Below are 16,408 nucleotides of genomic sequence, written 5' to 3'. Positions count from 1 at the left end.
TGACTGTTATGTGCATTTATTTAACTTTAGGCGCTCACAATTCGCCATTCGATCAACTGGAATACTTCTTTCATCCACAAACTGGAAAGCACGATGATAGATATACTTACAGCTAAAGCTAAATAAATGTTCGTCGTATAAAGAAAGTAATAAATCAAATGAAGTCATCAAACCTTTGTCTAGACGGCTAGCGATCTTGGCTCCATACAGAATCAGATACATCTAACTGTTCAAAATTCTTGTGATAAGATTATTGATAACATTTATTCGTCTAAGGAGTCATTTCTCTTTATGACACTTATGGTAGAGTGGTTTTATACCCCTTAATTTACCAACACATCCTCCGATCTATGGAGGACATTTCCATCCCATCGCACACTATAACGTGCCAAAATACATATCTCTATTTTTTTTAAATGTTAACCGTAGAAGCAGTAATGAAACAACAGCACTCATATAAGAATCTATGTAATATTGTATAGGCATGCCGATCCCACTCACAGTGGGACGAATAGACACAAAAAATTATTATATTTATTCACGTCAAATATTTGTAGTACAAGTAAACATACTTCGGAACAATTCTTTCATGACAGGACTTCATGATTTTAAACATGCGACACCTCATTTTGGACCTAGGAAAGATTTTTTCAATCCGACCATATAAAAGCAAAACTTAAACAACAAATAATTTATTTAAATTCATATTATAAAAAGAAGCAGCGTCGCCGTCATAAAAAAGAAAATGATTTGTCGCATATTATGTAAAAGACAGTATCATGAAAGAATAAAAATACTATCGGATATTCTATTTTAAATGCTTGAGAATAAAATCCATTTCATAATAAACTTAGTATCTTCTTGTAAATCTTCAGAATTATATTATTGTTCTTCAACTAGGTCCAATTTGATGTCAAAATGTCCTTTATTAAGGTCGAATGTGACTTGATAGCTCCAACGTAGTGAGTCCAACTCGTACGCCTTTTCCTGTAACAATATATTATTTATTGAGTGCTAGAATGTCGTATGTAATTGTATAATTGAACTACATTTATGTGTACGGTGACTAGATATTAGGATCTGTGGAGATTATTTGCTTTGGACTTGGCATGCCCTCAAGATATGTGTCATCGAACTTTTAGGCAAGGTTTCATCACGATATTTTTTTCACCGTTAGAACAAGTGATAATGATTTCGTATACGCACTTAGATGAAATAGTAGTAAGTTATAAAAATAAGTGTACTTAAGATCAATATACTCAGTCTATTAATAAAGTTGATGCGTTTCATTTGTCTTCAAAAGAAACTTTCGAACCCTCAATCACTTGCTTGGGTATATGCTTAAACCGAACGAGTATTACTATATCACAAAGTTAAACTAGTTTTTATTTTCTCGACACAAATATGGTAACACTATTGACAAGTAATCAATTTAATTACCTGGCAACAGGGAAGTAATAAGTAAACCATGCTTTATTGACTCATTATAAATACAGCGCTCGTTTGTATAACTAATGGAAAATGCCGCCATTCTAAATAATAATATATTACACTACTTTATTGTGTTGACTCTTATATATTCCCAATCAGGCATTATTATAGATAAATTTTAACATATTCAACTAGTGGTCTATTTCTTTACATTGCTTCTTCATTGCGAATAAATCTTGATTAAATTAATTGTTAGTACAAACGATGGATATAACTATTATCATTACAATTTTCTATGGAAATTAAAACACTAAACCTGGCCTTAACTTCATTGACCACAGTACGAGCATGGTCAAATAGGGAATTTAGAATTGCCTAAAACCATCATTCCATTACTTTATAGTCATTGTTCCTACTTGACTACCTTTTACAATTTGTCCCACTTTACTTTTTTTTTTAACCCATTACTGTCCCGCTGCAGGGCAAGGGTCTCCTTCCAGATAAAGGGGAGAGGTTAGGCCTTGAGTCCACCACGCTGGCCCAGTGCGAGTTGGGGACTTTGCATGCCCTCAATAAATGTATTAAACAATTTTTTTAGGCATGCAAGGTTTTCTCACGATGTTTTCCTTCCAACGAAAAAATATATTGACACAAATATCTATGTGATCAAGTCTATACACTGTACAAGCCCGACCACTGTTAACTCTCGTAACAAGATACAACAACGGCTGATCGCTTTCAACGCGCACGTAATTCCCGCACTCACCCGCCTAATGACAGATTAACTGTTAATACTGCATATTAAATGACCAAGTTAAGCTTATGCGTGTAGGGAGGCCAAGTACATGATGTAATGTGGTGTATTGGATTCGATGCCATAGTGTTTATTTAAGTCATGCATTGTATTCTCCGTTGGCTGGACGCGTTACAAAATCGCTAGTTTTATGTAATAAATGAATAATATTTGAAAACATCTGAATATTAACCAATTCGACAGAGTTCATTTGTCTTCACAAAAAATTGAGATGTAATTCATATAATTGATGGGGACATTTTATACGAAAAAAGGGGTAGTTTTGGATTATTTCATCACATTTGGGTTACCATTGGTAGAGCCGTGATCGAGTTTTGACCTAACCAAAACATTTTGCTTTACCTTTACTATACATAATCATGTCCATTTTTATATACATACCAGAAATATAAAACTCCTTACCAATATCTTAACAGCTTGTCTGGTGTGAGGGTCCCAGTCGACTCGCTCGCCGACCACGGGCGTCTGGACCGGGCCACAACTCTGTCTACCACCGATATTCCACACCGCCCATACAGCGAAGCCGTTCACTAACTGAGCCACTGGATTCTCGGTCTTACTAGAAAATTCATTAAAATAATTCGGTTACTATTTTTGTTGTTGTATTATCCGTATAACACTTTTGTTCCTTCACATGTTTAATTTAGTATTGTAAAGAGGAGTTTAATAAAGCTAACTATAATCTTTGATTTGTGAAAACATTTGAATAATTAATAAAGTCAGAAATTGTTGATAAAATTAATACTAGGTTTATCATTTATTATTCATTCATAGAGTAATTTTTACCACAAGGTAATCTTAGATTGTTAATCCTATAATCAACTTCTGTATATTATCTAAAGCTGAGTATCCATTTGAGGCAGCCTCGGGTCGAAACATCCGCTTGGCAAGTGGATACCCAGCTTAATACATTGTACTTTTGTAAACGAACTTATCAGTAAACTTACGAGATTTGTTCTACGCCGTCGGTCGCATACGTAGACTTCAGGTCTGTGAAGTCGACGGCGAGTAGTTTGACCGGCTCTCCTCGACTCTTGCAAGGATACTCCCATAGCGGTTGTGCCTCTATCTCTGAATCGCTTATTGTTCGAGAGGACTGAAATATAACATTGTAACATATGTAGACAAATAACAGGCTTATAATTTAAAAAGTATTAACCATGGTTGGTTATATACTTTGATAATTACAATCATCATCCAGATGTATTCTATGGATATTGTTTTATTTTTAATTCGTATGTAGAATAAAAATTACCTCAACTAATCTGTCAAATATATCCATGTCAATTCCTTCACACCTTTGCAAAGGTATTCTTATCTTATGTAGATCTTGGAACTCCACTGGCATCGCCCATATTTCACAACCTTCAGGTATTATTGACGAACAATTGATCAACTTATCCTTGTACGAATGGAACAAATGCGCTAGTTTCAAGTTCTCCCAGGGCAAAATAGCATTAACAAAATTAGGATCACAAATAATGTTTGTCACTTCATTCAATATTTCATCAGAAACCTCTGACACAAAATGTATATTTTTCAAATCATTCGTCGCTGCATATTCATTCAAAATACTTAGATTTAAATTCATACTCTCTAGTACATAGACTGCTTTCGCGCCAATTTTTGCCGCCGATAAACCCATGAGACTACTGCCATTCAAATCTAGAACGACGGAATTATTTGTGACCGTGTCTTTTAACTGCTCTAGGAACCTTTTACTTCGTTTACCATCGTTTAAATACGATACGTGAGTTCTTGACAAAGCCATATGGACACCACAGTCACAAACAGGTCGTGGGTATTTTTGATATTTGTTTTTTTCGTCTTCTAAGAAGAACCATAGAGAATATTCGTCTTGGCAGGATATGAGTGTGGCCTCTGCGCCTTTCTGGACGGTGAGTTCTTGAGGTAAGTAGTAAACTGCTTGCATCCAATGATCGCGCCATGGTATGGTGTCTTGTGGTCTTTCTGCTGCTAAATCAGCATCAGGGTGAGTCCACCATGGAGCACAACTAAGCACTATTTTACCTGAAAAGAAAGTGGAAATAAACTATTATCTGCAAGCTATGAAAGGAGAATAAAATGACTAATATGTCTTAAGTAGAGTATTAATGTGCTTAGCAGCCTATGTATTATTTCTTTCATGATTAGTTCTAAAAAATATTAGTAATGCCTAATTGCTAACCTTCAGTATCCATATTTAGTTCCCACCACATAAACACAACCTGTGCTTTCCCTGTGTCAGTTGCATTGAAGTCCTGTTTCACTGTGCGTTTGAATATGATCGGCGTGCGGCCAGACCAGTCGTAGTAGAACACTGGTATAGGCTCGGACAGCTCTCTGAATGAGCTACGAGGGAGTTGGGAGAGCTGCAAATCGTGGACTGCTGCTGAACCGGCACAGTCTTTCATCTGGAAATTGTTAAATATTTACAATAAATAATTTTTCATTAATTATCCTACTGTGTAACAGGACAGGGTTATGTGTTTTTTGCAAATATTTTATAATTCATTCAATACACATTTATATCATTAAAGTATTGGCATAATTTTGAGAAGCTCCATCACTGTCCATTAAGACAGATCTAACAAGGTCTGATGTATTATCAAAAGAATGATAAAGCATCAAATAAAAATAAAAAATACTTAATTCATTTCTAATTCTAACAAAAGAATTTATATTTACCCTTTGTGGTGTTCTAAGCACAACATCTAGGTCTGCATCAGCTAAATCATTGAGTTTATTCCACTTCCATAGTGTGGAGCACTCAATAACTTGTGCGTAAATAACCGCTGAGTCTGGTACAACAATGCAGTCCTCCTCCAATAAGTACTTGTGTGCATGAGAGAATGTGGACAGGGCTCCTGTGAATCAAAAAATAAAAATTGTAAGAAGAATGAATGTTACGTTAATTTCTCCGAAAAATATAACAGGAACAGTTAAGTTAGGAAAATTTACAAAAACAACACTATAATGACTAAAGAACTACACCTGACTATTAATATGCCAGTTTAATATAAAAAAAAAGCTAGTTAGTTCCACAGTAGCAAAGCAGAAAATACAAAACAAAATTGATTAATACAGATTTGTTTATTACATACCCCATAAGGAATATAATTACGCTTCTGGTTTATTTATCTATTACCTAACTTAGAAAAATGAAATATATTTTTGCTATACCATATACATAATTTCAAACATTTACATACCTTCTCCAATCAACTCAGTATCAAAAACCTCAGTGACAAGGATGTTTGCTTTCCTCTTCATGTCACCGTTCTCTCCGACTGTTATGTCCGTAGACCTCTTAGGTACAACATGTATCTTATCCCTAACTCCATTACGTTCCAGAATCTTTAGACAGCACTCAGCCATGGGCAGGAAGGCTTCACAGGCTACTATTGAGTCCGCTCCACATCGGGCGGCCATTATGGATAGTAAGCCAGTTCCCGTACCTGTGATAATACAAAAACATTGATATTAAATATCATTTTAGCATTTGAAAATCTCTTTAACAATTTCGTCATTACTGAGAGTAAACTATACAGGCGCATATTAAAATTATCACACAAACCTATATCCAAAACGTGAGCCTCCTTTCCCTCATTATGCATTTTATTTATTGCAAGCTGCAGAGCTCTGTAATACTTCTTGTTTCGCTCAGTATCGTGCAGCATGTCAGCGAATGCCGATCTTGCGATTTCTTGATGATAATCATACTGTTCGTCTTGTACGTCCCACTCGGTGGTCCCAGTAATGGGATTCTTCTTCTGCGTAAACACTTTCATCGTCGAAACAGATGTTTTCGACCTACAAGATAGTTTTAGAACTGGAATTCAAATAATAAAACACCGGATAACCAAACTCGTCGTGATATACCTTTTAACTATAAAAACACTACAAAACCTATTCAAATATGTAAACCTCATTTAAATCAGCATTACATGAACCTTAAATTGTCACCCCTGTTATTACCAACTATATTAAATCCAACAAATACATGCAATTATAACCTCAAATAATTATTTGTGAATTTGTTTTATGGATGACAGACTTGACATATCATTGGCATTTCAGTTGACTGACAGTTTCGTCAGCCGTTCTGAAATAGGTATGTAATAATAAAAAATTGTCGTAGCTGCCACACGTAAAAATAGATTTTGATTTTGCATAGGCTTTAGGTAGGTCAGTACATCGATCACTACATCATGTTATAAAAATAATAATTGCATTAAATAATATGCAACGAATACGACAACAATTTTTGGTAAAGCGGTTAATTTTTAATAATAATCATTTTTCCATGGCCAGTTATTTAAATGACAATATGGTTGTCGTTTTGACAAACTCTGCCAAAGTACACAGTCAAAAAATTCAACATTATTTATCTATTTATTTACGATATATTTACATCAGATTGGTGCTTTTATAGAAAATAATTTATCAATATATTTATCGTGTTGTGTTTTTTTACAAATGGCAGTAACTGTTGTGTCCTAGATGTCAGTCGATTCATCTTTCCGACGTTTTGCTATCATGGCGGCCGCCGTCGGTAGGATTTGTGGGGCACGACTTTTGAAAAATTATGGGCTAGTTGCACCCCAGGTACTGAAAACTGTTCTAAACAATTAGACGTATAGTTTAAGTTGGTAGAATGTACCCATAAAGTGCTCTGTATGTTACTAATGACGGCGAAGTTCAAGTTCGAAGTGTCGCAAGGAACTGCAGTATTTTATCAATTTGCGCTTAACTCAGAGTCTTATAACGTGTCAAGGGTAATGATGTGGATGTTCAAGATTCCCTGAAGCGAAAATATGTACAAGTGTTCTATGTAATTTTCACGGGCAAGTGATAACCTATTCTGCATTATGTAACAAGTTCATACAAAATCTAATGGAGGCCGTACATTGCAGGTTTGTCAGCTGTCCACGAACACTCAAGGATGGACAAGAAACAGGAAACTGGTGAGTACTATCACAATCATTTATAGTGATAATCAAATTTTATGGAGTGGTTATGGTGGTCTAGTATACATGCGTGTTTTATGTTATAGTTATTGATTGTGCAATAATAAAACACTCCCATTTCGTTGTTTCTCATCTTGGATTAACAATAAACATTTTCCATGACCATTATGTGTTACAAACATCACTATCAAAAATCTATGCTGTGATTGCCTGAACCTTGAAATCTTTCACATTTGATAACAAAAAGATATTGTGTAACAACAATAGTACAATGTGGTAGTACTAATTATGGCTCATTACTATAAAATATATCATAGAAATTTACATTTTAGTCTTACATAAAGAGGTTTAGTTGCAAATTTATTATTGATCCATACAGATTTACTGTTTTCAGAAAATACCATGTAACTTATAACTAAAAAAGTGTTCAAGTATCACTCATAGCAATTAATGACTAGATAATTAGCACAAACCTTCTACTAATAGATAAAGATAGTACATTAATATTGCCCTTATTCTTTAATCTTAGTATATCTGTGTATTTTTTTGTTCAGTGGCTGTCAACACTGGGTGTGGTGGGTGGAGGTGTTGGGGCACTGCTGTTTGCTCTGGAACAGTCAGTCCAGGCCTCGGGGTCGGAAGCCCATGCACCTCACCAGCCATGGTCTCATGACGGCTGGTTCAAATCTCTAGACCACGCTAGGTAAGTCAATTATTAAACTAAAGACTACTCATTTATGAATTTATTTACTAAGCCAGTTTTTCTTTTAGTACCGATTTGGTAAATACCATAAATATATTCACATTTTTATCTAAAAGAAAATCCAAACTTGGGTAATGGGGAGTAGATCAATGTCAAACAGTCTTATATTCTTTAATATAGATAAAAAGTAATGACATGGCCCTTACATATAATCTGTAAAAGGTAGTGTGATGTAATGTACAATTTCTCTTTGCAAACATTTCCCTTCACTGTAACAGTCTATTTAAACTTAGAAAGCTTTAGTTAACTGCTTTACCATTGTATGAGTCATACAAGACTTAATTGTTTTTATAATTATAATGCAAAAATTATAAGAAGTATGTAAATCTTTTCTAATGTTGCCCTACTGATATAAATCTAATGCAATGTTGCCAATTATTTTATAAAATTGGTAGTTGCTTTGTATGAATAATCTCTTTATACAGTTGTATGTCAGCTATTTGGACTTCCTATTATACAACAATATGTTAGCATATTATCAGTAGAACAAACATGTTCACTATTTTAGTTTGACAGTTATATGTAATAGACATTAAAATATCCTTGATCAGTTTTGTTCTAGTTGTATTAAACATGGTTATTTTACAGGACTTTGGTTTTTACATATTATTATTACAATTAAGTATAAATGCTTGTAAGATGCATAAAATGATGCCATTTTATGAACTAATGTTTTGGAAAATGAGTTATGCAACAAATAATTTTATCCTTTAAGACTCATTGCATTATAAAATTATTATGCTACATCAGTCATCCAATAACCACGAATATAATACAATTCACCAAAAATGTGTCATAACATCTAAATAATAGCATTCGGCATGTATTTTTCCTAACACAAACATTTTATTGTGTGCAGTGTACGTCGTGGCTACGAGGTGTACAAACAAGTATGCAAGGCATGTCACTCACTGCAGTACATTGCCTTCCGAAACCTCGTCAACGTCACCCACACCGAGGAGGAGGCGAAGGCCGAGGCCGCTGACGTAAGTCTATATAACCCATAACCTATTATAGTAAAAAAATACCAAATATAGTACATTATTCCATAGATAAGTAATACATTTTGATGTAGTAAAAAAACCTGTATTTAATCTTCTTGAAAAAGGGGTTTATGAACTGAACTGTAACTTTAGTTACTTAGCCAAACATGGCAATTTTGGCAATATTCCAGCAGGTCCATGCCAAATTGTTGTAAAGTTACTAAATGAATAATAAAATATTGTGAAATAGTTTGTAAGTACAAATAAATATTTACTAATGATACAACTAATTAATATTTAAACAGCATACTCATCAAATTACACAACTTTATGGTGTATTTTAGCTTCTTGGTAACTTAATTATGGTGCACTTTTACTAATCTGTCATTTGGAAATGAATGTAGGTTAAGGTGATAACCTGCCCCAATGAAAAACCTAAGTGTATGACCTAAATAAATAATGCGTTGGCTATTGGCCAAGGAAATTTACGTAATACTATGTTTTTGCAAAAAAAAATGCCTAGTGTTATTTCCTGGCACTAGATTTAAAAGCTGTATTTGAATGGGGATCAACAAATATTTTTATAAAAAAAAGACCATGCGTGGCACGTGGTCTTTTTTTCCTATTGTAAGAACTCGTGACAATCTTAAAAATCGAAAACAAATTTCGATTCTAATGATTTGGTAAACTTTAAAAGTTCAATTTTGCCTAAATATTTTTTTTTATTTATTACGATTAATACGTTTTTTTTTCGTACGTAACAAAACCCTTAACAGAGTATATTGGTTGGCAGGTGATGGTCAGAGACGGTCCTGATGAGGAGGGCAACTACTTCGACAGGCCGGGCAAGCTGTCTGACTACTTCCCGTCGCCTTACCCCAACGAAAATGCTGCCAGAGCTGCCAACAACGGTAAGTCTACTTGCTAGTTTCATATAAAGGCGTAAAGTGGGATTGACATAACTCCGAATTTACCCAGATTAAAATTTATACTCTTTTCAGGATGTCAGTTCATTTATACTATTATGATGATTTTGAGGCATACTAATCGAATTTCAGTTCAAAGTAGAGAGAGAGAGAGGCAGAGGGCTTGTCGAGCCGCAATTTTAATTACATAGCGAGTTGTCTGTCACATCTGTCATGTGACGACGTCCACTTTAGGCCCTGCGCACTTAAACGCTCACATTGTGCTATTGGGAGTTACTAATAATTTATTATCTCACATTCCATTCTAATCTTTAACGTATGGCAACATCTATAATTTTCGTAAAGCCGTAATGAAATATTTTCATGTGCTGACTCTTAACGTTATTTTCCCTCGTGTTTTATGATTTTTATCGCATAAAACGCCCTGTTGACTGACTGCACCTATACAATGAAATTAATCATTTTGATATGCTTCATTCAAATGTTTATAGTCTTAACTACATTGTGTGCAATAGAAGATTGAATGCAATGCTTCACATGATTTGAAAAGATTTCATGTCTCAATTACTTTGAATAGAAATCCAAGGAAAAAGGCTTTTTTACTTTTTCTGTTTGTCCTTGACCAGATTATATCACGAAATATTTTTAACTGGATTTGTAAATATAAACTTGAATTGATAAGGCTTATCTTACCAATGACCTACACTAACTCGAGGCAACAAGAACCAAATTCAGGCTATTTTTTGTTTGTTTTCCTACTATCTGACTAAGTGCCAAAACTTATAGACAAAAGTGTGGGCGATCGCTTATAATGTTAAAATGTACTGTTAGGAAAAAAACTGGGTTTGGATATTCGTTTAAAAAAAAGTCACGTGTTTTAGTGTTGGACAAAACTCTTATGACAGCATACAAATACTTTTTTTTTTGCAAGCATGTTCACCTTTTTTAATAATTTTGATAAACAGAATAAATCCTAAATGTTCATAGGAAACTGTTTCTATTTGGATATTAAAGCTATATTTAACTAGTAAAGATGTCAGGATAGCACATTAATTTCTTAACCCTGCGTCAAAAGCTGGCCCACTTCTTTACTATGTGTTATGAACAAGTTTTGTAATGTATCTTTCGTATTGTTATCAGGTGCGTACCCTCCGGACCTGTCGTTGATCTGCTCGGGTCGCAAGGGCGGCGAGGACTACCTGTTCGCGCTGCTCACGGGCTACATGGAGGCGCCCGCCGGCGTCATACTGCGCGAGGGACAGAACTACAACCCGTACTTCCCTGGCGGCGCTATCTCCATGGCACAAGTACTATTCGACGAGGTGAGTCACATGTTTTAAACCTTTTAAGAAACATGTTTTATCTTATTAAAAACCTCCGTCGTTTTTGTAGTCTAATTATTTTTTAAAGATACTTTAAAGTTATATTATGCTGTACATATATCCTGATAATGGTGACATTAGTGTCAATATTAGACTATGGTGGTTGTCACATTTGACTGAGAAACAACTAGATTCCCAAACATGTGAATCATTATCTAACCATATGTTTAAGCAAGGTTATTGAAGGTCACGGATTTTATAAGTTGAAGGAGATATGTTTTTTACTAAGTTGCCCTTCAGCTACTGTTTCATGAGTGCTTTATTATTATAAGCAGTGATATTGAACACGTTTGTATTGTAGGCTGCGGAGTACAGCGACGGCACGATTCCGTCGGCGTCGCAGCTCGCCAAGGATGTGGCGACGTTCCTGAGGTGGTGCTCCGAGCCCGAGCTCGATGACCGCAGGATCATGACCATCAAGGTCATCGGCATGTTCTCCCTGCTCGCCGCTGTCGTATACTACTTCAAACGGCATAAGTGGAGCACTATGAAGTCCAGAAAATTAGCCTACAAACCCGTCTCTAAGAAATAAACAACTAACAAAATACCGTAGTATAAACAAACGTTTTAGACAATTTTTTTTCGATAGGCACAGTAAAATGTTATTTGTTTATAATATTAAATTAATTTATTTTATAATTCATCGCCTTTACTTTTCCTCGAGTTCATGATCATGTAGCTTGCTGTGACCGCCGTTACCATAATGTCATAAGGTTTGTCGTGCTGGGTTTGTGGGAGATACTTTAAGTAACGTTATCGATTAATAGAGCATTTCGTCATCGCGATGTTGGATGATGTTGCACAGTCAAATTACTTAATCTTAGGTAATCCAATTATAATAACTGTGCTTGTGATTTTCCATTGAAGTTATAACTGCAAATCAGTGTACAGTTGAATAAATGAGTTATTGAAAATCATAAGTATTGGCTTTTTAATGTTGTACATTTACCTTATCCTTTTACCACTCCCATAATATTTACAATTAATCATTTACCTACTTAGATTTGTGACAAGTCTTACTAAATCTAAAAATGTTGAGTAACTGAAAGATTTCCAGTTACCTTTTTCAAATTTTTACTAGTGTTTTATATTCTTGGCTATAGTTTCTATTTTAGTATTAATACCATTTTTAACATCAAGATGGATATATATGTAAGCTCAGTACTAGAAGTGTAATTAATATAGATGTATGTTTCTGAGGATGAATGTCGTTAAATCTCGAAAAATAATGAATAGATTGTAATGGATATCGCACGAAGGTAGCATACTCGTATACACTCACTTGATGAGATGCTTTTTAACCCGAGGAACCTTTACACGCGGGCAGAATCTAGTTGGTCTATATTTATATGACCACATGAGCATGAACTACACTTTTTCTATACTGAAGAGATGTTATTAGGTACCTTCTTGATTTGATTTTCACTACGGTTGGCAGAGATATAGACGAATGGAAATAAATAAAATATGCGCGCAAATACTTTCACACAAACAAATTACATTATAGAGTAGGAGAGCAGGCAAATTAAAACTATAGGTAGATAGTAGATACATAGGTACATACAACGAAGTACGTAATAATAAGTACCCAGATTTGGGGACTTTAACTCGCACTTTCTTGGCGAGTTACGAATTTTTACATTGGCAGTACCAATTTGACATTTGTTGTCAATTTTGTCACTGTAAGATGTTGCAAATAATCGAAAAGCGTTCCAGATTTAGAATTAAAGTATTTTCCTTCCTTGTTTGTCACGGCTTGAATTAAGCACACAAGAAAGAGATATATTATAATAGTGCCATCGTTAGTAATGTTTTATGCTAAAATTTAACACAGTTTGAACGTATTGACAACTGACAAGAGAAAGATGTAAAGAATTTGGACTACCAAATAAAATAAATTAAATTATTGAGATAAATAAAACCCTTTATTGCTGAAGTCGCTATGAAATGAATGCTATTGTTGGTTTGTGCCACTTTTGTGAGGCTCATGGTCCACGGCCACTTTTCTGTACATTCACAACCGACAATGAAAGTCATACTACAGAATCTTCAAAATCTGGTGTTCAGTGTAGTGGATGTACATCTCTTGGACCAGAAACAGTATTTGTATCGAGAGACGACGATGGCACGATATTCTGCAGCAGAGAATCAGTCCCTAATGCCGATGTGACTGCGTTTTTGAGACAAGCTGCTATAAGAAGTATCACTTGTGAGGTAGGTGTGTTTTTGCTTTCTCTTATCAATATTGAGATAAAATTCGATAACTGATCTCAGTGCAAAACTATAGTTTTTACAAATACAGCTTTAATGCTTTCAACAGTCATGAAATATGCTTTTATTTTGAAACTGACTAGCATTGCAACTAGTACTAGCATCTGAAACATGAAGTGAGATGAAGAATAATTAATAAAATAATAAGCAAAAACACGTAGAGAATTATATACTCACATATACTGTGTGTTTTATAATTTATTCGTGTAATTATATGTAATTGTTAGTATTCCCAATTAAACAAATTAATTAAAAATTGTACCCATTCTCTTTACAAAGTTAGTATGATTGTCTATAAATTCATCAGAGACTGTATTATTCAAAATAACAGGTAAACTGGAATAAAGAAGGAGGAGTAGTATACTTCAGTGACACCCATGGTCATGTACTGAGCCTCACATTTCAAGTAAAAGACACATGGGCGAGGGGACTGAAGAGATGGTTCTCTATTGTAGTGCTTATGAAGGACAAGATGTTGTTGTTGAATATAACTCCGCTGCTGACTGAACATATGCAGGTATATTTATTTTATGTAGAATTAATATGCAGAAGTTGTTGAAGACAGAATATGTTTCTATTGTTATGTGGCATTCTAATGTGGTTTTTGTAAAGTCAAACTGTCATAGTTAAACAATTATTTTTGCTACATAATCAACTTTTAATATCTTAGCCAGTGGTTCCCAACCCTTTCTTAGCTCGGGACCACTTTTATATTATTCTTGTTAGCAGGGTCCTTTATGTAAGTATATTAAAAGTAAAGTGTAATAATCATCCTGAAAATTTAAATTTTAAAATCATTTGCAGACCTTTTTTTGACTTCTGCAGACCACTGGTTGGGAACTACTGATCTAAGCAAACATTTTATTAATCTTGTATCTAAGCCAACCTTGGTGATCTTTTATCTAAACAAACCTCTTACTATTTACTGAGTAGGCGACTAGGCGACATGCCTAACCACCACCACCACCACCACCACCAACTTACCTAAGTTTGACATGCCTAAGTATTCATGTCTGATTACAGAAAATAGCAAAAGAACTACAAGAGTTGGCAGATGTGGTGTATGATGCTGAACAGAAGGTATGCTCACAAAGAGCCTTGAGGTTGAAAACTGGCAGGAATGACTTTGGACAGTCCAGATCTCTGATGCACTTGACTGGTAAGCTGTTCTAGTTGTTGGTTTAATAAGATAACATAAAAACAACACAGACCAGTAACTAACATAAAAATTTTGGATCATGAAATATTCTAAAGACATTGTACATTCTTCTACATCATCTCTCTTCACAAAGGTGCCTATTGGACTACATTTACATTAATTTAAGTTTTTGAAGGCATATGTTGACTTACAGGTAGTGAAGATGTATTCAAAAGGCTACACTCAAACTTTACGTGGATGCTAAAAGCTGGAGCCCACACATATTCAGAGAAGCTATACACCAGCCAAGATCTACTCAAGAAGTTACAACCACAGGCTTTGAAGAATTCAATATTTGAGCCAAGTACTTGCTCTGTGCCAAATGATGAGGAATGCATGTCTCTTAGAAGTTTAGAGAAGTTGTTAACTAAAACAGTATTTAAAGTATTAATGTATTGTACATTGACTGGAGTTTATGTAAGTTATGATTTGTTTACTTTTCTCCTTAGCTCTTGAGCCTTCACATCAACATAATGATTCCTTATGACCATAATTTCAACAACTACCTTGAGTCTAGAAAATCTACTTGCTTACAGATCTCTTTAGAAACTTGTATACTATTGGTTAGATCTGTGTAAAGTATTAAGTTTTGTTTTATTGTTACCCACTGATTGTTTTGTTTTTCAGATTGTAATAAAATCGAATAAAATAGAAGCAGATGCCATAATAAAGGGATTATCTAGGTTATTGCCAGTGAACCAACCAAACTATACTAGGATTAGTATAGCAAAAAGTGATGAAAAGCTGCTGACTTCTGTATGTCTTGTGGAAGAAGTAGAGAATGGTAACTTTAGTTATAAGTGGGCAGGACCGTTACCTGTCAAATGTAAGTGTATCATAGTTGATGCTAATCTTTCAATTAATGCTGACACAATGGTGGTATTTTTGAGATAAATAGTGGTATAATCTTTTTATTTCAGATCCTACACTAATGAATAGAATAGAGAATGCAATGAACAACGAAAAATTCAATGATGAGGTGCTTCATCAGCATGTGAAATCCCTGCAACTAGAATGGTTGGGGTAAGTTTCAGCTTCATACTGGATACTTACTACATAAAGGATTTTTATACAATTCGCCTATGACTAACAAGTAGACTTGATGAAAGTTAACGTCATGTGTGATGTGTATAAGATAGTGTTGAATTAGATTGCAGTAAATTATGAATTTCCTAATGTTTCATTATTACTGAAATATTTGCGAATTTATATTTGACAAAAACTAGAAATAATCGTTTGTTTACATTTCAGCATAGCAAAAGCAGTAAAACCTGCCATTGCATCCTCAGGAGCAAGATCAGATGCTGTTGCAAAGTTGAAGCAAATATTTGGAGTGGCTCAGCATGATGAGTCCTTGCTCAATCATTGGATGAGTGCCTTTTGTATCTAGTAGCATGAAGCATATAAGCAGCAATATACATCTGTGATATTTTTACTGGCAGTTTTTTTAACCATCTTTACCTGTAGAATCTATTGATAATAATTGTTGTAACTATAGTTTGATTTGCTTCTGTCTATATAATTAGAAATGGAGAACTGTACAACTTTACTTAACTAAATTAGATAATCCTTTTCTAATATGCCAGGACAAGGTTTGTATGGGATCAACTAGATCAAAATTCCCACAGGTATGGAATAAACAAGATAAAATGGTAATATAAGAAGTCGGG

General features: G+C 34.5%; 3 protein-coding genes across 6 annotated transcripts; 2 read left to right on the top strand and 1 right to left on the bottom strand.

The window, feature by feature from the left end:
- Positions 1-452: 452 nt before the first annotated feature.
- On the bottom strand, positions 453-6,327 carry Art7 (arginine methyltransferase 7). Of its 3 annotated transcripts, none has more exons than XM_076122929.1 (9): positions 6,262-6,327; positions 5,823-6,058; positions 5,458-5,703; positions 4,934-5,112; positions 4,434-4,659; positions 3,501-4,276; positions 3,193-3,341; positions 2,648-2,804; positions 453-987 (listed from the first exon to the last, which is right to left on the bottom strand). In XM_076122929.1, exons 2-9 carry the CDS (start codon positions 6,034-6,036, stop codon positions 883-885), a joined length of 2,052 nt encoding a protein of 683 aa, XP_075979044.1. In that variant the 5' UTR covers positions 6,037-6,058; positions 6,262-6,327; the 3' UTR covers positions 453-882. The 3 variants fall into 3 exon arrangements, with proteins under 3 accessions (XP_075979044.1, XP_075979042.1, XP_075979043.1); XM_076122927.1 differs by having other exon boundaries at positions 6,128-6,321; XM_076122928.1 differs by having other exon boundaries at positions 6,199-6,297.
- A 370-nt stretch (positions 6,328-6,697) lies between these two features.
- Cyt-c1 (Cytochrome c1) lies at positions 6,698-12,189 on the top strand. The gene is made up of 7 exons (XM_076122688.1): positions 6,698-6,853; positions 7,162-7,212; positions 7,770-7,918; positions 8,838-8,964; positions 9,755-9,872; positions 11,028-11,209; positions 11,571-12,189. Exons 1-7 carry the CDS (start codon positions 6,749-6,751, stop codon positions 11,799-11,801), a joined length of 963 nt encoding a protein of 320 aa, XP_075978803.1. The 5' UTR covers positions 6,698-6,748; the 3' UTR covers positions 11,802-12,189.
- An 814-nt stretch (positions 12,190-13,003) lies between these two features.
- BHD (folliculin) lies at positions 13,004-16,173 on the top strand. 2 transcript variants are annotated; one of them, XM_076122822.1, is made up of 7 exons: positions 13,004-13,483; positions 13,872-14,057; positions 14,564-14,699; positions 14,893-15,155; positions 15,366-15,564; positions 15,659-15,761; positions 15,990-16,173. In XM_076122822.1, exons 1-7 carry the CDS (start codon positions 13,217-13,219, stop codon positions 16,126-16,128), a joined length of 1,293 nt encoding a protein of 430 aa, XP_075978937.1. In that variant the 5' UTR covers positions 13,004-13,216; the 3' UTR covers positions 16,129-16,173. The 2 variants fall into 2 exon arrangements, with proteins under 2 accessions (XP_075978937.1, XP_075978938.1); XM_076122823.1 differs by lacking the exon at positions 15,990-16,173 and having other exon boundaries at positions 13,007-13,483; positions 15,637-15,761.
- The last annotated feature ends 235 nt before the right edge of the window (positions 16,174-16,408 follow it).

This window comes from Anticarsia gemmatalis, chromosome 14 (genome assembly GCF_050436995.1).
Source record: "Anticarsia gemmatalis isolate Benzon Research Colony breed Stoneville strain chromosome 14, ilAntGemm2 primary, whole genome shotgun sequence".
NCBI classification, from domain to species: Eukaryota; Metazoa; Arthropoda; class Insecta; order Lepidoptera; family Erebidae; genus Anticarsia; species Anticarsia gemmatalis.
Note: the sequence above shows the minus strand (reverse complement) of the source record. Positions and strands in the feature narration are given on the sequence as shown.